This window comes from Lissotriton helveticus, chromosome 4_1, assembly GCF_964261635.1.
Source record: "Lissotriton helveticus chromosome 4_1, aLisHel1.1, whole genome shotgun sequence".
Lineage (NCBI taxonomy): Eukaryota > Metazoa > Chordata > Amphibia > Caudata > Salamandridae > Lissotriton > Lissotriton helveticus.
In genome coordinates this window covers 886934252-886956666 of record NC_136063.1, presented here as the reverse complement: position 1 = coordinate 886956666, position 22415 = coordinate 886934252, and the positions used below count along the sequence as shown (strand labels likewise).

General features: G+C 46.2%; 1 protein-coding gene across 1 annotated transcript in view; it reads left to right on the top strand.

Moving 5' to 3' along the window:
* The first annotated feature begins 209 nt into the window (after positions 1 to 209).
* TIMM21 (translocase of inner mitochondrial membrane 21) overlaps positions 210 to 22415 on the top strand; it is a 150711-nt gene continuing 128505 nt past the window's right edge. Inside the window, exon 1 of the mRNA XM_078687515.1 lies at positions 210 to 582. Coding sequence (XP_078543641.1) covers positions 312 to 582 — 271 coding nt within the window. The 5' untranslated portion in view covers positions 210 to 311. The remainder of the gene's footprint in view (positions 583 to 22415) is intronic.

The following is a 22415-nucleotide window of genomic DNA, read 5'->3' as shown; positions in this document are numbered from 1 at the left end:
TATTGTACTGCTGGAGCGAGCAAACTGCTGGCGAACCATACATGTTCTGAACTCCTTGAAGTTGAGCGCGATAATACTTTAGACGAATCCTGAACATGAGTGTTCGCGGTAGGTGTAGTCCTTCATGTCAGTGGCCAATTATGAGGACCGATAAGGAATCGAAGTAGTTATATACACCTAATATGTCCGCTCATTCACTATACTGAAACTAAAACACGCGCGGTCTAGTTGTTGCAGCAGCGTGTTCCTGGATGTAAAGAACAACTGTAGTGGCGCGTGCCAGTCTTTGGACTTTCGTGTGCTCTTGTAGCATGAATTTCCCGCGAGCTGCCCTGCTCGTCTCCCCCTTGGTGCGGCACCTGACCCAAGCAACAGGGTATTCCGTAAATCCCTGGGCTGGCCGCCGTTTATGTATCCTGCAAGTAGCGTCAGTGTCCGTACAGAGGACAAATACAGTGTCTGTACATAGGACAATCTGCACCGAGCGGTCCAAGCAGCAGCAAAGGAGGCCTGAACACAAACAGCCGGTGCCTGTGCAGAGACGTCCAGGAGGGGTGCCTGAGCAGACGGTGGCCAGAAAAGGTGCGGGCCGGTACATGAGAAAGCGCAGAAAGGGGTGCAGAGCAATAGAGTTGGGACACAGAGGGGGAGGGGTGGGGGGCAGTATTTAAAGATAAGAGGGTATGTCGTCATGGGGAACGGGGGGGGGGGGGGTCCAGCAAGCACAGGAGGCTTGTAGTGACCGTTATTTTATTTATGTATCTTTTTGGAAGTATCCGAGCTTCTCACCTTTTGCAACAGTTCATAATACAGTATGTCCATAAGACATTTCTAAGTTATGACAGTAACTGGAACAACAATCGAAAGAAAATTGCTCAGGAAAGAAACAGATCAGCTATCTGTTTTGAGAATATCATTTCATGGCACGTTGTTATGTGTTTTCAATCACAGTGTCTTTCTTGAGGTAGGTGCGGCATGTCTTGGTTAATGCAATGGTATATAATCTCAAACCTCGGCTATGTTTTGCATTGAACATATGCTGTAGAAACCTATAACGTGCTGTTGGCTCCATGTCGACTCCTGACGCAGGTTTTCTCATTAGTTTATTCGGTCTCACCTTCACTTTGGTCAGTGGGTGCCAGCTAAAGTGCCTCTCGCGTGTTTGTCCCTCACCTTAAGCACTGCTGTAGTACTCATTCATTGCCCAGTGTGAATCCTCCAACTGGTCTTCTTTTGGCAGGTACTTTTCTTTTTTTTTTTTTCTTTTTTTTTTTTTACACTTACTACCGCCCCTCCACTGTTGTTGCTAGCCCATGTTCCTCCTGTTTCTTCTTTGTTACTTGCAACTCCCACTTTATTGCTTGACCCGTCTGCCCCATCTTTCCCACATTGTTGCGTGCCCCACCCCTCCTGCGCATTGTTGCATGCCCGCCTCTCCTGCACATTGTTGCATGCCCGCCTCTCCCTGCACATTGTTGCATGCCCGCCTCTCCCTGCACTGTTGCTTGACCCATCCCTCCCTGCAATGTTGCTTGACCCATCCCTCCCTGTGCTGTTGCTGACCCCGTCCCTCCCTGTGCTGTTGCTGACCCCGTCCCTCCCTGTGCTGTTGCTGACCCCGTCCCTCCCTGTGCTGTTGCTGACCCCGTCCCTCCCTGTGCTGTTGCTGACCCCGTCCCTCCCTGTGTTGTTGCTGACCCCGTCCCTCCCTGTGTTGTTGCTGACCCCGTCCCTCCCTGTGTTGTTGCTGACCCCGTCCCTCCCTGTGTTGTTGCTGACCCCGTCCCTCCCTGTGTTGTTGCTGACCCCGTCCCTCCCTGTGTTGTTGCTGACCCCGTCCCTCCCTGTGTTGTTGCTGACCCGTCCCTCCTTGCGTTGTACCCCGTCCCTCCTTGCGTTGTTGCGTGCCCCGTCCCTCCTTGCGTTGTTGCGTGCCCCGTCCCTCCTTGCGTTGTTGCGTGCCCGTCCCTCCTTGCGTTGTTGCGTGCCCGTCCCTCCTTGCGTTGTTGCGTGCCCGTCCCTCCTTGCGTTGTTGCGTGCCCGTCCCTCCTTGCGTTGTTGCGTGCCTGTCCCTCCTTGCGTTGTTGCGTGCCCGTCCCTCCTTGCGTTGTTGCGTGCCCGTCCCTCCTTGCGTTGTTGCGTGCCCCGTCCCTCCTTGCTTTGTTGCGTGCCCCGTCCCTCCCTGCGTTGTTGTTTGCCCTGCCCTCCCTGCGTTGTTGTTTGCCCTGCCCTGTCCCTCCTTGCGTTGTTGTTGTTTGCCCTGCCCTGTCCCTCTGTGCGTTGTTGTTGTTTGCCCTGCCCTGTCCCTCCTTGCGTTGTTGTTGTTTGCCCTGCCCTGTCCCTCCTTGCGTTGTTGTTGTTTGCCCTGCCCTGTCACTCCCTGGGTTGTTGTTTGCCCTGCCCCGTCACTCCCTGGGTTGTTGTTTGCCCTGCTCCGTCCCTCCTTGCGTTGTTGTTTGCCCTGCCCGTCCCTCCCTGCGTTGTTACTTGCACTCTCCAGAGTTGATGTTTGCCGCCGGGGTTGATCCCAGAGTTTCCTACTGTGCAATTCAGCCACTAAAATGGCTTTTTTTTTTAACATAAAAAATTAATGTTTTGTCCTTAACTCTTGGAGAATGAGATTAGAGAGTGGGACGATGAGCAGAACCCACATTTTGATTTTGGGAGTTTAAAATAGCGCAAACCTTACCCAAAGACACAAGCGCTTAACAATAGGCACAGACTACGTTATAGCACAGGGACAATTGCCAGATTCGAACTCAGGTACTCCAGGTTGTATGAATGTCAGCCAAAGGCACTAGGCTGCATCGCCTTATGTGAAAGCTCGGCTTGAGGTTTCAGGAAGTAATTGAGCTGAGCCAAGCTTCTGGCTTAAGCTTTGCTTGAGATTTTAGTAGCTCACCCCCCCCTCTGATATCACTGAGCCTTTTTCCCCAGAACAGTTGCCTGTGAAGATAACTGTTTTTTAAGAACAGTATTGACGTAAAAGTCGGGCATATGAACATCATGAATGAACCCCTAAGGAATAGATGTTCATGCATAATAAATAGCTCCTGGAGAAATCAATATCCAAGCAAGGGGAAGTCCCTACGTCTTAAGAGTCTGGTTTTTCAAGAAGTCGTTGTGACATAGATGAACGGATGTATGTAGCCATGCCTGTATTTGAGTAGCATTGGCTATGCCTAAATAAGGACTGGATTTATATGCCTATATAAGGGCAATGTGAATTATACCTATAAAAGGGCATGAATCGGGAAATGCATACGGAATCTAAAATCAAACACCCACTCGACTTTTCTGTGAACGACATTACTAAGTTTCTAAACATGATAACATATCTAAAATGTGTCTACACACGAAGTGCTTAAAGTATTTTTCATTTTTAGAAAAAAGAAGGGGTTTGGCCCAGAAAGGAAGGAGGACAGGTAGGGCCTACTAACAAAGAAAACTGAATATTTACCTGAACCTCCAATTATTAAATTATGTTACTAATACGAAACAATAAACGAAAGTTAATGCGTTTATCTTGGCAATCAATTTTGCCTATTTACTTTTTAATAATTTTTTATATTCAAATTTAGTCACAAAAAAGAACACATAATCTACTAAACAGACAATCTCATTATTACAAAAACATCCAACAATACATTGAAACTCAACATAAATGTGTCACAAATGTAATTATATAAATACAAAATACATCAATGTGGTGACAATTAATCTGTCAAGAAACAGTTGATATATATAGATTCAATTTTCATTTGGTTGTAAACAAATTTAACAACTCAAAGAACTCCTAAACTAAGAGGATAAGTAATTTCGATACTCTAAGTGTCCGAGGATTTAACTGCCACTTATATCATAGCCGACGCGTTTCGAGTCCTGGTTTTTTGAATTGCCGGACTCTCATCAGGGCTGGATAAATCCTTTCTTAAAAACCGACTGTTTATGACAAAAAACAAAGACAAAAGGGTGAATTTTAGAATGCTTCCCACTATCTCTAAAATGTTCTTTTTATCATTAGCTAAGGGGCTGCCCACATACCTGTGTGGTGCCAAACTTTAGCCCAAGGAGACCAACCCAGGGTTCGTTTCAAACAACCCTGGGAGATGAGAACACGCAACAGGTACTACAAGAACTAGAGCACTCTACCATAGTTAATCTCTCTGACAAACAGCTTACAGCAGATGAAAAAAGGATTCTCAGTTTAGAGCTCATTTGTCCCTAGCAGACGAACCGATTTCACTAAAATGAAGTTAGAGGCATTGGAGTTTTGTCGTAAAATCAGGCTTAAATCCCATTTTGCAGGGTCAGAATTGGTTTCAAGCCAAGAAACAACTGGCCTGAGAGTCAAGTCCAAATTCACTCCCACTCTAAACATACCGAAGCAAATTTATGCCTTTGAGCAGGCTGTTCTTTCCTCTATAACAAAGTTGGAAAAAACAAAAAGCTTTGTACAAAACATCATAAGTAAGGGACAAATAACAGTGATTCGAGACCTCAAGGCGGACACTTCAATTGTCATAAAACAAGCAGACAAGGACGGTGCTGTAGTTATCTGGCCCCGCCCCATGTATTTGACCGAAGGGAGATTACATGTTAAATCGTGATTGGTACAGACCAGTCAGAGAAGATCCTGTGTATGAAATACAGGATAAGATCGGTAAAATAACCAAAGTGGGTTTGGACCAAGGCTTTCTGGGCCCCAAGGAGTTTGAGTTTCTGAATAAAAAACAACCAAGAACCCCTGTGTTGTATTTTTTGCCAAAAATACATAAAAATAGCCTCACGCCTCCGGGAAGACCGATAGTTTCGGGCTGCGACTCTGTGTTGGAGCCGGCCTCAAAATATATCGATTTCTTCCTAAAGCCGTTTCTACCAAGTGTAAAATCATATCTCAGAGACACAACGGATTTCATAACAAAGGTGGAGGGCAGACAATTCAATGAAGATACACAAATAATGGCCACACTGGATGTAACATCCTTATATACCCAAATCCCCCAGGATGAAGCCCTGGAAGTGATGGAATTGTATTTGGAGTCCAGGGAGAGACCACACAGGGTCCCCACACCATTCGTCATTTCACTGGCTGAAATATCGCTTCGAAGTAATTACTTCAAATTTGAGAATTAGTTTTTTGTACAGGTCAAGGGTATAGCCATGGGCTGTCCCTATGCGCCAGAAATGGCTGTGTTGTTCATGGCCCAATATGAAGAGAGGTTTATATACAGCAATAACTCCTTCTCAGGCAACATACTGCAGTGGTTGAGGTACATTGACGATGTCTGGCTCCTGTGGCAGGGGAGCCAGACTGAGTTGGACCAATTTTTTAATTGGATCAATACAAGACACAATGACATAAAATTCTCTATACAGTCCAGTAAAATTAAGATGACATTTCTTGATGTTTCGGTCAGTTGTGATGATCAAAAACTAATCACATCCTTGTACAAAAAGGCGACTGACAGAAATACCATAAACAGTCGGTTTTTAAGAAAGGATTTATCCAGCCCTGATGAGAGTCCGGCTATTAAAAAAAACAGGACTCGAAACGCGTCGGCTATGATGTAAGTGGCAGTTAAATCCTCGGACACTTAGAGTATCGAAATTACTTATCCTCTTAGTTTAGGAGTTCTTTGAGTTGTTAAATTTGTTTACAACCAAATGAAAATTGAATCTATATATATCAACTGTTTCTTGACAGATTAATTGTCACCACATTGTTGTATTTTGTATTTATATAATTGCATTTGTGACACATTTATGTTGAGTTTCAATGTATTGTTGGATGTTTTTGTAATAATGAGTGTCTGTTTAGTAGATTGTGTTCTTTTTTGTGACTAAATTTGAATATAAAAAATAATTAAAAAGTAAATAGGCAAAATTGATTGCCAAGATAAACGTATTAACTTTTGTTTATTGTTTCATATTAGTAACATAATTTAATAATTGGAGGTTCAGGGAGGGCGTGGCTAGCAGAGCAGCGAGATGGCCGCTCTTTGAGTGAGCTCCGCCGGCTACTACAATTAATCCTATCAACTATCCTGTTCCTGGCTCTTGCGGACCCCAGTTCCTCCCGGGTTCCGCTCAGTAAACCCTGGTGATCCCTCGGCCCGAGTTTGGAGTGCGGAGGTGTTTTCTCCTTGAAGCGGTGACGGACTGCGTCTGCAGCGGACGCTGCGCTGAGCTTGCGCCCCACCGGAAGTGACCCTCGCCGGGAGCCGCGTTACACTGTGGGCCGCGGATGCGGAGGCCCCTACATCCTGATTGGACTTTGCGGTGAGCTGCCGCCTGCAGTGTTACTACTCCGGCTGGGGCTGACGGCGATCACTGCTGAGGGACTGGCGGTGGCTGGCGCGGCTTGACGGAGGCGGCCGCGCTGCGAAGGAAGGATCCTGTGCCCGACTGAGACGGAGCTTTCCTGTGAGGAGTCCGGCGGGGAGAAACGAAGTCGCGTCTGCTCCGCCTGCGCCGCGGCGGCGACCGGAGGGGAGGTGAGAGGGTGCAGCGGAGAGCTGGGCTTCTCTTGGGGTTCCTCCCGCTGCGGCTGCACCCAGACTCCCCGGCGGCCCTCGACAGGGGCGGCCCTGGTCCCCTTGGAGCCCCTGGGCTGCGTGTATTTCTACCTAGCTGGTGGATTCTCCATTGCGCTCAGTGCACCCGCCATTTTGGGACCTGGAGAGACCTGTTGGGCGCGCGGCGATTTGGCGACCCCGCCGGACACCTGTGACTTTCTTTGCCCAAGCCACCACGTTTGCTCCATCACGCCTAAAGCGCCCTGGCCTTAACTAGATAGCGACGAGCAGACTAGGCGATTGCTGGCTGTGACGCTAGATAGGTGCTTCCCCGCTGCGTGGCGGGTGGACCTCATCGGCTGGTGGTGATGGGAAAAAACGACGCCAAGCAAGGGAAACTGAGCTTTGAAAATAGAAAGCCGCCGAAAAACAAGTCTATGGAGTCAGAAACTGGCGCATCGTCATCGCAATGTGCTACCCCGGACATTGATTTTGGGGCCCTCATTATGGAGGTGAGAACCAGCTTGAAGAGCATAGATGCCAAGCTTGATAACATGGCTGCGCAACTCGAATCAGTGAAAACGAAGGTGGACGCTCACGAGACGAGGCTGGACTGTCTCGAAAACAGGCAGACTGAATGTTGCGAATTTCAGCAGCAGGCCAAACAGCACATCACTACACTAGAGCGGGAACTTGAAAATTTGCGCGCGAAGTCGGACGATTTGGAAGCACGCTCCAGAAGATCCAACATCCGCATTACAGGCATTCCGGAGACGACCAACACAGGGAAGATGGAATCCTTTGTATCGTGCCTCCTTCATGACCTGTTTGATCCAGATCTATCCCCGGTCTTCGCGGTGGAGAGAGCGCACAGGTCCCTTGGGAAAAAGCCCCCGACAGGCGCCACTCCACGTCCAATTCTGGCTAAACTGCTAAACTATCAGGATAGAGACGTCGTTCTACGCTTGGCGAGAGAGAAGGGTAAGATCACGCACCAGGGCAATCACATCTCCTTTTACCCGGATTTCACCCCCCTGGTGCAGGCGGCCCGCAAGGAATTCCTACCCGCTAAGAAAATTCTGCTGCAAGCTGGCGTGCCCTACTCTCTCCTATACCCGGCAAAATTGAAGGTTCAACACGACAGCACCTCTCACTTCTTCACTGACGCCAAATCAGCCCTCAAGTTCGCCAAACACATTTGTGCTGGAGCCAGGAGAAAATCGCCGAGACTTGAGGAAGCTTCGGACCCACTCAGTGACAATGACTGAGGTCTCAGTTACGCCCACCCTGTGCGGCTGCGACTGCCCTCGTTGCCTTGACGTTGGGAGCCTGAGAGCGCCTTACACACAGGTCTGTTACACCCGAATTGTCTCACTGGGGGTAAGTCTTGGTGTCACCTTTGTGCACAGAATTTTGCTACTGTCACCGTGCCTCCATTGAGACATTGGCTGCTTGCGGATTTTGTGGGACCAGGAGACGGGGGCACTGCCTGAGCCCAGGAATGCTAAAGTTTGACTGTAGCCACCCCGTGTATACGGGGGTGTTTGCCGAGCGCACCACGCCTCATGGGGTGCCTCCCTTTGTTATTGATGTTGGGGTATTTCCACGCTATGCGTGTGTGTTTCTGGGATATGTCACGACCTAATTGGGGGGTTGCTGCGGGAGGGGGGCGGAGGGGGGGATTTCATGAGTTGCGAGTTCTTGTTCGTATTAAGTGCAATGTACTACTACACATGCCTATATGTATGCGCGCTGGGTCTGCAGATGTAATAGCTGGGCACTCGTTTGGCCTCTGTGAGCGGGGATGCGTAGGGGGAATCCTCTGTTGTACTGCACTCTAATGGGGGGTATCAAACTCTGGACTTGGAACATTAGAGGCCTTGGGGACTACAAGAAGGCCCGTTTACTGCATGGCATGTTGTCCAGACACAATGTTGATATTTGCTTCCTACAAGAAACTCATTTAAACGTGATCCCCTCGGCCCGATTGAAAAATTCCAGATGGGCGCATGTCTATTCCTCCATCTACTCCAGTTATGCGAGGGGCGTTGCCATACTCATTCGCAGGGGGCTGGATTGGAGGGAGTTCTCTCAGGTACGAGATGTGGAGGGAAGGTATGTCTTGCTCCATGGGTCTCTACAGGGGCGTCCCATTGTCCTGGCTGCAATCTATGGCCCCAACGTGGACGATCCTGATTTTTTCAGAAGTGTTTGGGCGAAGATTGAGTTGCTGCATTGCCAGACGATTGTGCTGGGGGGAGATTTCAACGTTGCATTGAATGATGACATAGATCGTGAGGGTGTGAGCAGGCCACAGCATGCTAGAGCGCGCCAGGCGATATTTGATGTCATGAATGAGGGTCTGCTTTCGGATGTGTGGAGAGCTAGGAATCCGGGGGTCAGGGCGGGAACCTGCTACACCTGCCATAAGGCTGCCTGGTCTAGACTTGACTTCTGGTTGGTGTCTCCTGAAGTTGCGACATGGGTGTCGAATGTTGATATTATGGCTAGGTCGCTGTCGGACCATGCTCCGTGTATGTTAGAACTGAGCCCTCCCGACACTATACACAGGGCGTTTCAATGGCGCCTTCCCCCTCACGTGCTCACAGACCCAGTGTTCGTAGAAGAGATCAGAGAGGACATCACTACATATTTTGAGGAGAATGCTGGTTCTGCCACATCCGAGGCTATAGTTTGGGATGCCTTCAAGGCTGTAATCAGGGGTCAGTGTATAGCACGAAAAGCAGGGGTCCTTCGCTCCATTAGGGACACGCTAGCTAAACTTGAGGGGGAACTGAAAGATCTTGATGCTGCTTTTAGCTCGGATCCGTCGTTGGAGAATGCTGGCGCTCTAAAAACCAAACTGCTGGCCTTCACTGAGGAAGCGGAACGGGAGGTGAAATTTCTGGGGAAACAGGCTGAAGCGCGCAGATACGGGGAAGGGGATAGACCGAGCAGGACCCTTGCCAGGCTGATTACTCCTCGCACAAATTCGAACTACATACACACTATTTATGATACATCCGGACACTTAGTGACGGGCCAAGAGGCAGTGTTGGGCGCCTTCGCTGACTTCTATGCTACCCTGTACACCTCAAGACAACCCACAGCACCGCCTTCACTGAGTGACTTTCTTGATTCCATAGCACTCGTATGGTTCAACGATAACCACAGACAGTACATGGACCTCTCAGTCACAATCCAAGACATCGCCCAGGTAATTAAGAGCATGCCGGCCAACAAAGCCCCTGGCCCAGATGGCCTGACAACCTCCTTCTATAAAACCTATGTAGCTGAACTGGCGCCGAGACTACACTCTGTATTCGTCGAGGCTCTCGAATCAAATTCCCTTCCAGACTCCATGCGGGAAGCTCTGATTATCACGCTACTCAAACCGGATAAAGATGAACAACAGCTAGACTCCTACAGGCCCCTATCGCTTATAAACGTGGATGCTAAAATATACGCGAAGGTCATTGCAGATCGGTTACAACCGATGTTGCCCATGATTGCGCTTCCAGATCAATCGGGATTCATCCCTGGCCGCGCGACATCACATAATCTCAGAACCATCTTCTCTGTCCTTCACTATTTACACCCATCTGTACAGGCGGCGGTGGTGTTCCTTGACGCCACCAAGGCCTTTGACTCCTTGGAATGGCCCTACCTCTTCCGTGTCTTAGGACGGATGGGATTCAGCCAGAACTTCATGACCCTGATCAAGCTCCTTTACACAGCACCCAGAGCCCGGGTGAGCGTTAATGGTCTCATCTCCAAACCATTCAATGTCTCAAGAGGTACTAGGCAGGGATGTCCTCTATCCCCGCTACTCTTTGCGATAGCAATGGAGCCGCTTGCGGCTCGAATAAGGCAACACCACACCGCCAGAGGCATTGGATTTAGTGCTAGAAGCTTACTGATTTCGCTATACGCGGATGATGTCACCCTATACGTCCTGAATCCTAAAGATAACCTAAATCCGCTACTCCGTGAGTTTGTGAGATTTGAGGGCCTGGCGGGGATCTCCATTAACTGGTCAAAGTCGGTGGCGTTCCCACTGACGGAGAGCACTGATCGCCCTGCTCCTGATTACCCCCTCGGATGGGAGACGGAGGCGGTCAAATATCTGGGTGTCTGGATCAGCCGAGATATACAGGAGTTGTGGTCGCTGAATTTCGGGAGGGCGGTGGACTGGTTGGAAGGGAAGGTCGAGGTTTGGAACAAACTACCGCTGTCTCTGGTCGCGAGGATTGCACTGGCTAAAATGGTGGTTCTCCCCAAATTCTTATATTTGTTTGTCAACGTACCACTGCCTATGACAGCGGCCTTCCATGCTCGTGTACGCTCATTGCTGCTGAAGCTGGTGTGGGCCGGCGGTCAGGCCAGAGTCTCCTGGGACTTACTCACGCTTCCACTCCGTCAAGGGGGCCTGGGTGCCCCTGACCTGAAGCTATATTCCCTCTGTGCGCAGGCCCAGTTCCTGCATTTCTGGGCCTACCCCACCCCGTACCAGCCGCATGCGGCGGTGGAACTAGCAGTGGTCGCCCCATTGCCCCTACAAGTGGCATTATATGGTAAAGTCACATGTCCGTCGCGTGAGGTGGACACGGTGGAAATGGTCCGCTGGTCCTGGCGAGAGCTCCAGAAGAGAGCCGGTCTCCCCCTGCTTTATGCGCCAGCCATCCCCTTGAGGGGTAACCCGATGCTGCCTTGTTTGACAGCAAGGGGTGGTGTCCTCTCCATCCGTGACACTCGCCTTCTCACATTTGCTGACTTATATCCGGACGGTACTTTCCTCGAGATGTCCGCTGGTGGGGACGACCAGCCCTGCTCATTTGCTGACACATTACTACATCACTCCCTTAGGGAATCTTGCAAGAAGATGGGACCGAGCTTCCCGGAGGAACCCTGCACACTAGCCGCCCTCCAAAACTTGCTATCACGACCTTCCCCTAAAAAGCTGGTGTCCAGACTGTATAACTGCATGCAGGAGCAGGCCCCGGTGACAGAGGCTACGGCCAAACACGCTTGGACTGCTGACCTAGAGAATCAGCTGCCGGACGACACATGGGAATATTGCTGTGCACAACTAACAGCCCTATCCCCTAATTATCGATTAAGGCTTATCCACTTCAAATTCTTACATCGATATTACCGCACTCCGACACTACTACACCGTATGGGTCTCCGTGAGGACGCCTCTTGCTGGAGATGTGGGGGTGTGGATGCGACCTTTATTCATATGGCATGGAGCTGCCCCAAGTTGTGCACGTACTGGTTGGAAATCTTTACTGCCATCAATCACATCATACAAAGAAATGACTCTCCGTCCCCACTGCTGGGTCTGCTGGGGTATGTTAAAGACACTACACCCTGCGACAGGAAACTGCATGCGTTGCTCCTTCTATACGCCAAACGTCAGATTGCACTACACTGGGGCAGGCCGGGTCTCCCCTCCTTCGAGAGCTGGATTAGGGATGTGACTTATGGCCACACACAACTGGCACACTACTGGGAGACCATGCCCACCGCTTCCAGACCCACTGACATATGGGGCCCGTTTGTGCAGTGGGCTGCAGCGCGCGCGAGATCGGACACCTCGGGTACTCCACGCGCTGCGAGTGTTTCAGACGACATGGGCTGAGTGTGCGCGCTGAATGGGTTACCGATTGCCGTCTCATGGAGTGGCGCTGTTGCGGTCAGGTCCTGCCCTGGCGCGCGCTCGACATTTGCTGCCCCCACTGGCCCCGACCGTGTCCCTGGCCTCCCGCTTCCGCTGACCCTCCTGTGGCCTATTAATTGCCCCTTCCCCCCCTCCCCCCCACACGCCCTTTTGCCTATACGGGCACAGAGGAGATGATCTTGCACACACGCCCTGACTATGACCTGCCCTCTCTCTGAGTGATCCGTTGTGGGCCCGCGCGTCTCTTTTGTGGACTGAAGTGTTGTATGACTGCTGTTTCTTAGTACTTGCACCTATGTTTAGACGGTTTTTGGGTTAACTTGTTGGGGGGTCCTGTTGGGAGAAACAATGGTGCTGATAGACGTATCCTATCCACGGGCCGCTGCAGCGGATGGTTGACCGCTGCTTCTTTAGGAGCGGCTTCCCCATTCTTCGTTATCTTTCAATTGTCTGAGGCACTATGAGAAAAGCATGACCATTTCCTCGCTGATATTGCACTGCGCACGCTATAGATTTTATTGTATTTCATGTTTATCTCTGCATGATTGACCCGGTCGGATGTCGGCCTCTGGTTTGTTTCTTTGCAATTTTCTGTATGCTCTAATTAATAGCGGCCTGCCTCCGGGTTGTTGGCGTGACGCAGTGTGAATCTTCTCTTTCATCTGTTTACACTACATGTCTTGCAAATAAAAAAAAAAACAAAAAAAAAAAATAATTGGAGGTTCAGGTAAAGTATTTTTCAAACATATTGTAAATAATGTATCAAACTATTGCATTGGTGCTGTACACATTAAAGCAAGTATTCATTCATCTCTGTGGTCATAATATCTGTCTTTTACCAAGGTCTTTGTGAGTGGGGTTATCTCACTTATATTCTCAAAGAGACTGGGTAATCCTAGGTCTTGAGTAATTTTTACGTACTTGATCAATGGGATAGCTAGCATGTTAGTCTGTTTCAGGCAACGCTCCACTATTTACGGAGTAAAACGTAACTCTGGGGTGGACCAAGTTTTAACCCATAGCAAGATGGGTACCCTGTCTTCTAAAACATCGAGTTCCATTTCTTTGTGAGTAATACAACTTGATGTAGATCTGGGGAGTCCTAATAGCCTGGTTAAAAACGTATTCTCTGCTAGTTGAAGGGTCTTTACAGGCGTAAAGCCCCACATTCCAGCACCATTTGTGCCCACAGACAAACATTTACTTTTATATAACATTGTCAGTTCTTTGGGAGGTTTATGTCCCAAATGCTTCGCAAATCTTAATAAAGATTCACATACCGCCCTCATTGAGTGGGACTTTTGGGTAATTAAATGGTCCCATCTCCGGTTGGTGCTAAATAAAATAGCTCAAATTCATTGTTTTAGTTGAGCGGGTAGTCTTTGGGCCACGTGTTAGAATTTTAGATTTGTCATTTACCTTAAGGTTCTGCCCCTGCATAAACTATAAAACACATCTAATAGTGCTTGTAGGCCATTTGCAGTGCGAGCCAAAAAAACGACATTATCCACATATAGTAATGCAGGAACTTTCCTTTTGGTCTGTCACACAAGGCTGTTTGATGTGGTATGTCACTGCTTATTGTGACATAATGGTGTTCAGGTGTGAAATATGGTAGCATGGTTGTGCTTCCTTCCTTAGAGCAATTTTTGCATTTCCAGGTGTTTGTATTGTTTCTTGCTCGTTTTACTATTGTTAAGTTGCACAGAAAAATAGAAAATGTCATTCATATTTTTGCATATCATAATGAACCTGTGATTTAAAAAAATCACACAAAGGTCTTTAAAAATCCCATATTCTTAGAAAGTCCGGATTGCAAACACCGGATACAAATATTTCACACACAATCCATTTCAAAATGACATACATACTGAAAAGTCATTACACACCTTCCAGAACTTAAAGAGTTATTGAGCCTATAGTTCCTGGAGTGAAAGCAATATTGTGATTTATGTATGTGTTGTCCTCTTATTTCTGAAGGCTGAAAGTCGGGATGTAAACTTGACTATTCCTGCAACAATCAATGTTATTAAAACAAACTCAGCCGAGTCCTCTTCTCTCCTGCTGCTTTAATAATTTAATAAGACTGCTATTGAATTACGATGCAAAATCTCAGGGGGATAAATGAGGAGAAAGTTAAAAATACCCTCCATTAGTTAAATAAATTGATCCCCTACCAAACTATGTCGACCTAGTCCCCAGGTTACAATGCATTGGTACAGTGCATTATTGCTAGTGTAATGTTCTTTTTGACTCATAAGATATGCTTATTTATAATTGTTCTTCTAAACACTAAATGGCAGCATTTTTTACCACAGATGCATGTGAAATGTAAATGCCCATTTCTCTGCCAGTAGGCCGACAGAATATTTGTCACACATACCACTTTCCATTTCTCCATAATTAAGCACTGCATGTTTACGTTTTTGTCTTGCACCCACCAGAACCGTTTACTGAGACCTAGGTTTTAAGACATCCCTTTATATATAGTAAACAGATTCCTCCATTTGAGTTATAGAGAGAGACTTTTGTGAGCCCACCTTCTGCATATTTCAGCAAAGCCAAGAGGTTTGGTGTTGACTGCCAGCCTTTTGGCTTTGTCAGTGCTTGTTTTCTTATGGTTTTTGCAAAATATTGTTAGGTTGCCATTAGGCCTCTATCTTAAAGAGCAAAATACAGTGGCTAAAGTAAAAAAACACAAAATGTATTTTAGTCTAAAAACACACATCATCAAATTAGACCCTGGTAGTGAAGTGAACTACTTTGTGTTGAATGTGCCCCTCATGAAAGGGCAGAATGCTGACACTCACAGTGAAGTTATTTAATGGCGGAAGTGGGCTTACCTATTGCCCCATACTGTAGTGGTTGGATGAAAAATGTGAATGAAACAATAACAGAGCAATAGCTGAAGAGGGCTGGCTGAAAGACATTATAAGTATATAACCACGGTCCTAAAAATTGAAACCATTTTCGATCTACTCTTGCTTGAACCGAGAGCTTGGAACCATCTCTAAGTTGGCCTCAATAAAAAAAGAATCACTGTTTTACAAATTGAAATAGAATTTTGTTAACCTGGTGGATAGGGGAACAAAAGACCGAAACAAACTGGCAGAGTATGTGAACAATGCATTGTTGGAATCTTGTAAAAAACATTTTTAAAAGTGAACAAAAGAAGTATGTTGTTTCACAACATACTTAACTTCAAGCAAACAGATTCAGGAATTTGAGAAATACAGTCAAGGAAATTATAAGAGCCAGCTTTTAACTGCTACAGTTCGGTGAATTAGATATTGGTGTCCACTGCAGTGTCTGTAACAAGGAGTACATGAAAGTCTTGCCCCAGTCACAGCAGGAGAAAATGCTTCTAGTGCAAGCAAGACAGTTCTTATTCTGATGAGCGTGCAGTAAGTGTGGTGTAGGATATACAAATGTGTACGTTTGAATCTGGAGGTTACTGGAAATCCCCAGCACATTGATGCAAGCATTGTCCCAATATCCATTTGTTAAGGGCTCGTATAGGTCCTCTTCCCACTTTTCCCTTGACTTTACAACTAACCTTATTCTATCCTTTTTAAAGCATCATGGAGGCGAGAGACCAATCTCCTAGTTGACCGCTCCTACTACAACACCTCTGATGCACTTGTTGCTATTGGAGTTTGCAGGAAACTAGTTCACATTACTTTTACTGTTTTAGCTACTCCAAAATGTTCCAGCGCCTCTACAGAGATGATGCAATTCTCTCATAGAAACAAGTCGCCCAATGTGTCCCATCAACCCTCTCTCCATTGGGCCATGTTCATATGTTGACTAATCTTCAGAAATGGTGTGGTAAATCCCTGGAAACTGGGAACAATATGTGGTAGATGAGAGGATTTATTTAAGACGCATGCTGTACATGGTAATTCATAGCCTGTGAGCACCTCTTCCTATCACTCCTAGCTTGTTTTCATCTCCTAGTCCTCAAGTTAGTGCTTACTTACCTACAAATCAGAAGGAACAAGCATAGGCATAGCCAATAGTTCTCACCTTTGGAACCTTGCCTGTACTTAGAGGTATTGTTTAAGCGTTAATATATGCCCGCGCCCAGCAAACTCCAGGCTACGATGGCCTCTGCACACTGTTTGTGACTGTCAATATTGAAGCGATGCAAGGACAGGCAGTGTGGAAGGGTAAAGGCCATGGGTTGATGGACAGTGGGTATGGGAGCCATATATATGAACGAATGGGAGAATGATTGATTAGTAGATAAATGAATGGAAAAATGCAGTGAACGAATGGATAGATGTTTGCAAAAAGTTAGATATGATTTTCATTGAAATGTCCATGCGAAGTTGTTTTAATTGGTAAAATACAGGCATTTTCTTCTAAAGAATGGTATATGTCAAAGTTAAAATAAGTTTAATACCTTACCACATATCTCTCGCTCCAGGTGGTTATGAGCACACAGGTCATATTGAGAGCCAGCACTGAGTACGCTGACCAGATTTTGAAAGAAAAAAAAGTGACATTTCGGAAAAAAATAGAAGGATTAATTCAAGATTTATATAATTTTTTTATTTATTTTATTTGTAAAGTTTTATATATCACTGGCTGAACCGAGAGGTATCAGAGCGCATTACATAAGTAATAGTTTTACAAGGTTACATTAGTTACAGTAGTATTGTATAACATAAAAGACAAGTGAAGAAGGTAATGGGGTAGGGGGTAGAGACCGGGGGTGTGGGAGGCATTTTAGATCAGGCAGGCCGGCAATGGAAGAAATTACACCAAGGGCCCAAAAAAGATAGAGCAAACAAGCCCACAAACCGGCTGGGGTCACAGTGGCCAGTAAATCTGTGAAGGAACTGCCCTAGATGAGCTTGAACCTGATCAGGTTGAGTTCTTGAGGGCAGGGGGTCCCCTCCTGGGGCCCACTATGTATTTTGTGCTATTTACTGTGATTTCTTGCAAAGTATTGTGTGAATTGTGCATAACTAGGAGATATTTGTAGGTGTTCGAGAGTATTATATGATCAATACATGTTTTTATAAATACCTTGTGTGGTTACGTTTCACTTAATCTATACTATGAGATTGCATTCTGGTAACACCAGCTGCTTTACACTCCTTCTGGACTAAGGCTGCTCTCCGCAGCTACCACTTAGGGAGCTTTCTAGGGTTGTCTAAGACCTCTTAAATCACCATAAGGGTTGTCTGGACTGGTGCAAGGTGTCCACTTACATAAGGGTATAGCATATACCAGGCCAGCTTCTTACAGTCTGTATCTCCAATCCATGGATTGAATTATTCGGTTTATCAATCTCTGGCTCTGTCCAAACGAGATCCCTCTCCATGATTTATCTCAGGAAATGTTATCATCTTAGTTTTGTTGCATCGTAATTTTATTGTGCTCCTGTGCGCCATTATTGTAATCTTCACTAAATATGTGGTCATCCCAATATAACGAAGCCTACAGAGACAAATGATCAAGTAGATGATCACATGAGGGGAAGAGAATGATCGATTTCATCAATATACAAACACGGAGGAAGCATTAAGGGATTAAATAAAAAATCAGTTTTTAAATCCAGTATCCAATATGTTATGTAAACAGCTTTCCAATAGGAGCTGCTAACTAGTACCTGCTGCTGAAACAGCTTCTAACTAAAACATGGACGCACCAGTGAGCATTTTGTTTCAACCCACTGCTTTTTTCAATAAATAGCAGGTACAGTGACGATGAATGTAAATTAACCCCAAAGAGCTTTATTATCCACATGTTGGCGACCAAGTGGAATATCTGCCAATTGTGCAATTCCCAATGAGCTTAAGGTCGAACGTCCATTTTCTCAAAATTCGCCTACAAAGCATCTGAACAGCACTTGAACCGTTTCCTTCTGTTAAATTTGTCTTGCTTTACGCAACTCTAAGGAGAGGTAAGATGGGCTGGGCCTGGCTTTCCTATGGTTAAATGGCATCAATTACTTGTGCAGTATTCATCGCTGTTGTGAACACGTAGACATTTGCACTTGAACTGCTGTTGCTATTTTGGCTGCAGAGAGGGAGAACTTCTCTTGGAATTGAATTTATATAGTGTTTGCTACTCCTAATGAGGCGTTCAAGCACTTTAGATTGCATCCAAATAGAATATAGACGTGCAAAACAGTAGTGAATGGGTGAGTCAAGAAGGGTGACTGGCTGAAGCAAATTCAGGAGCAGCGAGTACTGTGAAAAACTTAATTAAATTGGGCAGGTCTGCGAGTGCGGTAATGGTGTGTTGAGTCTAAAATGTACACTGGAAGTGCCTCTGTATTTAGAAACTGCATTCATGCCCACTAGAGTGTGAAACAACTCTCCACCTCCTTTTTTCCCTGCCTCAAACATGCACTGTTGCTTTAGCTACAAACTGCATGGGATTAACATGCTGTGCTCCATAATACAAGGATTGCAACGTAGCACTTGTTTATCAGTATTTCCACACCAGGCAGAGTTCCTATAGCAAAAGGGAAGAAAATATACAGCAGGCCAAGACTATGCTTTAACTTACCTGTAGAAGGGGTTCTATCATTTGAGATTCTCTCTATGTCAAAAAGTGTGTTTCCTACATTGGTTGGACGCACACACTGTTTGCTTAAATACTCCTCACACACCAAAGGGGCCCTTGGTGTCATGCTTGATCATAGGGTCTTCCCGCCCCGCTGCAGGGCGGGGCGTGCTACGACCTGCGACTACGCGGGAGCACTGATCTTTCAGTACTATGTGTGGTGTCGGGGTAGTGAGAGGAAGGGTCAAGAGTGAATGAAAAAAGTGAAATAAAAAGGACCTGGCCCCTGTGGACTAAGAAACGTTAATAGGTCACTGGAGCTGGAACTATTGAAAGAAGTGGGTCGGAGATGTCCTGCGTGTAATGTGCGGATACTCCTAATCAAGTCAAACTGTTTCGAAGCACCGAGGCTTCTTCATCAGGACTGAAACTGATCCCTTCAGTACTCACTATGTTGCTATCAATAAAGTGAAACTAGTGATATGTACAAATACGTGAAAATGCAAATGATCATGCACTGTATACAATACCCATTGGTATTCTAAATGTAAATTGGGATATATATAGGAGTCAATGCTCCATGAGCCTCTAGAACGGGTGGGAGGGGTGTTGCCACTGCATTGGTTAAGTCAACACTGCCTCGCTCTAGGTAACACCATCCCGCGGCTCCGTGTGTCGGCATGTAGAAAGTATTTTGCTCCCCAAGGGTTAGTTAAGACCTTGCTTTCTATTGCACAACAGCTCTGTTTGGCCAAATGAAGTGGTCTGTGTTATCTGTCTGAGACTAAATGGCCACTGGTCCAAACACACAGGCACCAACTTTGAGTACAAAGTTATTCTTGATATAAAATGGTGCCAGGATGTCAGCAGAGACAATATCACTCTTTATACTCTCCAAGACCTTTGCTTGCTGCACATCCACTCATACACATTCCCCATACCGCAGCAACAACCTCAACGAATCGTTTTTTGCTGTGAAATTTACACATTTAGTATAATAAGCTAACAGCACGTGCAATGGTCCAAACTGCTCTTTTATTCTCCTTTGCATGAGCAAGCCTCATGGTGTATACACTAAATCCAAAAACACAAATGTTTCCTTTGGTCGGACCCCTTCCTCTGAAATTCTGAATTCTAAATTTTCCATGTGATTTAACATAACATAACACGTGAATTTGTAAATCGCACGTATCACACGAGGGTATCAAGGCGCTGAATAAGAGGTTTATTGTTACCTAACTCAATGGTACTCATTTTATTGACCTCAGATGGATGAAGGCTGAGTGGATCCACCGGAATTTGAAGCGGTGATCATGAGGTTGAACACATGCCCCTGCAGTGGACGCATTAGTCCACTAAGCCATCAGACCCGGCTCCTTCAAGATCACAAGTACTTTCCGCAACCCTATATAGAGCTATTCTGTCTTCCGCACACATACCAAAATCCATCGCCCTGGAACACTATAAGATGATAAATTAGATATCTTAACGGCCAAAGCCCGACCAAGGGACAGAGGTGTGAATAGCAAAATACCTGAAGGTGTTTAAGGTTTTAAGATGTGGGGCAGCCATTCTGATCATTTGCTGATTTGAAACCAGCTTTTGGGAAAACATGGCAACTTTGAGAAGCAGACCCCTCTCGTCGATGTTGCCGATGGATAACTATCATTTCAAACTCTTCAGATCCACACACAACCGTAATCAGCCTTCTTCATGATGATTACATGAGAAAGTTATTCAGAGGCCTCTGCTGTTTCTGTGATTCCCTTCCTTCTTGGCCACCTCTTTAAGCATCTTATTCACCTTTTCCCTTTGCCTCCTCCAGTATACTCCTCAGGCTATGCCTCACTCGCTATGCCTCATTCCTTAGTACAATCCTGTGCAAGTAACTCTTTAATGTTATGTCCTTGTCCTCTGTGACTTCAGCCAGACTTTGGAATTCCCTTGCCCTCTTGCTCCGCTCAGAGCCCAATCTTCTTCCCTTTCGGAAAAAATTGAAAACTCTCCTGTTCAGTAGATAAACATAGTCCCCTCCTCATACACACTTGTTAATTATTAGCGCTAGGACGCCTGCGGGTAACTATCGCGCTTTATAAAAAACTATTTCAATTCAATTCAATCCTCAAACATCTCTCCACACTTGCGTATGACCTCTGCCTGCCAACTAGACCCTTCTTTGCAGTGTACATAATTTCTTTACCTCTATACCTGTAAAAGTTTTTGTTGACTACATTTATCCCAAAATATTAGGAGATTTGTTTCCCTTTTAGCCTTTGGTTAAACATTCACCTGAGGTGCTGTTTTGGGTCAGTTTTTCTCAAATTACTCTATTCTAACGTACATGGGTCCTAAATAAGACCTCAGCATAGCATGTTTCTTATTAAATCAAATATTCACCTTAAGTCTTTGCTTTTGTCCTTAAACAGACATAACGCAGCACCCTGCCTTCACCATCTTTACCACTATCTTCCCCCATAGAGGCCATTTTCCCCAATGTTGTTTATGCATTTTCCCCAATGACCATTTCCCCCACATTTTAGCATAGTGTCCGTGCTTGGAACATTGATGACCGTCTTTGTGACTGGAGAGTCAGTTCTTGCAATCTGCACCATTGAAACTGATTTAGCAATGGAAAGAGCAGTAGTAGCCTGGCTGCTACACCACATATATTCTTTGTTTACTAATCCTCGGAACTTTGCCATGTCCTGTATTATTATATCTAATGGTGTATTCTTTTTTATAAAATGCATTCACCTCCACCTGCCATTGATTTTTTTTTTAAATATGTTTTTATTGCAGAATCATGTACAAACAATCTGACAGCCCCACCTTCCCGCCTCTGACATCTGTAATCTAACGATTAATAGGTAGATGTAACACAGCCATTTAGCCCACATCCCGGAGGCCGGGCGGCGTCAGCTACCAAAATGCGAGATTTATTACTATGAAAGAGCAAGCAAGTTCAACCGGTCGGCAGAGCAGTTTAGTATCCACATTTCTATAACACCCAACCCCACCCTTAACACAAACGATCAAAAAACAAAATCCCAATCGGAGTTAAAGAGCATCATCAGGGGCGCAACCTAGTCGTACTCAATCCGCCATCTGAATATGTTTCCTGGGCTCTCAACAGAAAGGACCACAAACGATCCTGGTGTCTGCTAGGTTCTTCCCACCATTGAAAATAAAACTCCCCTGTTCCTACTCCATCCCACCCCCCTAACTGCTGCTGGTGTGGTTCCTGTTCACGGAGATTCAGTCATATCCTACTGGTGTCTAAGGGATCAGCACTCAATTGCTGTTGTGTCCCACGGAACCCCTTCTAGCGGCCATCTCCCTTATTCCTCCTCTTCAGTCAAATAATCCTGTAGGGCTTGCACCAGCGCCTCCCAGGCCCTCGCCATCTCCAGGCCCCTCCCACTAGATGTATGGGTGGCCTGACGAAGCCGGACCGCACTCTCCACCTGCTTTTGATATTAGGCTCGTCCATTTCCCTCATGCTGCTTTCTGACTTCAAACCACTTTAGTAATGCAAGTGGTATCCTTTAAAGGAATGTCTAGGTCCTCAAACACGCTGTAAATGTTAACAGACACTACAGCTGATTGAGACCGGTTGCTTGTGGAAACAACCGTCTACTGCTCAGGTCAAATCAATGCTAACCTTGCATTTCTGATGTGAAGGGATCTGCATG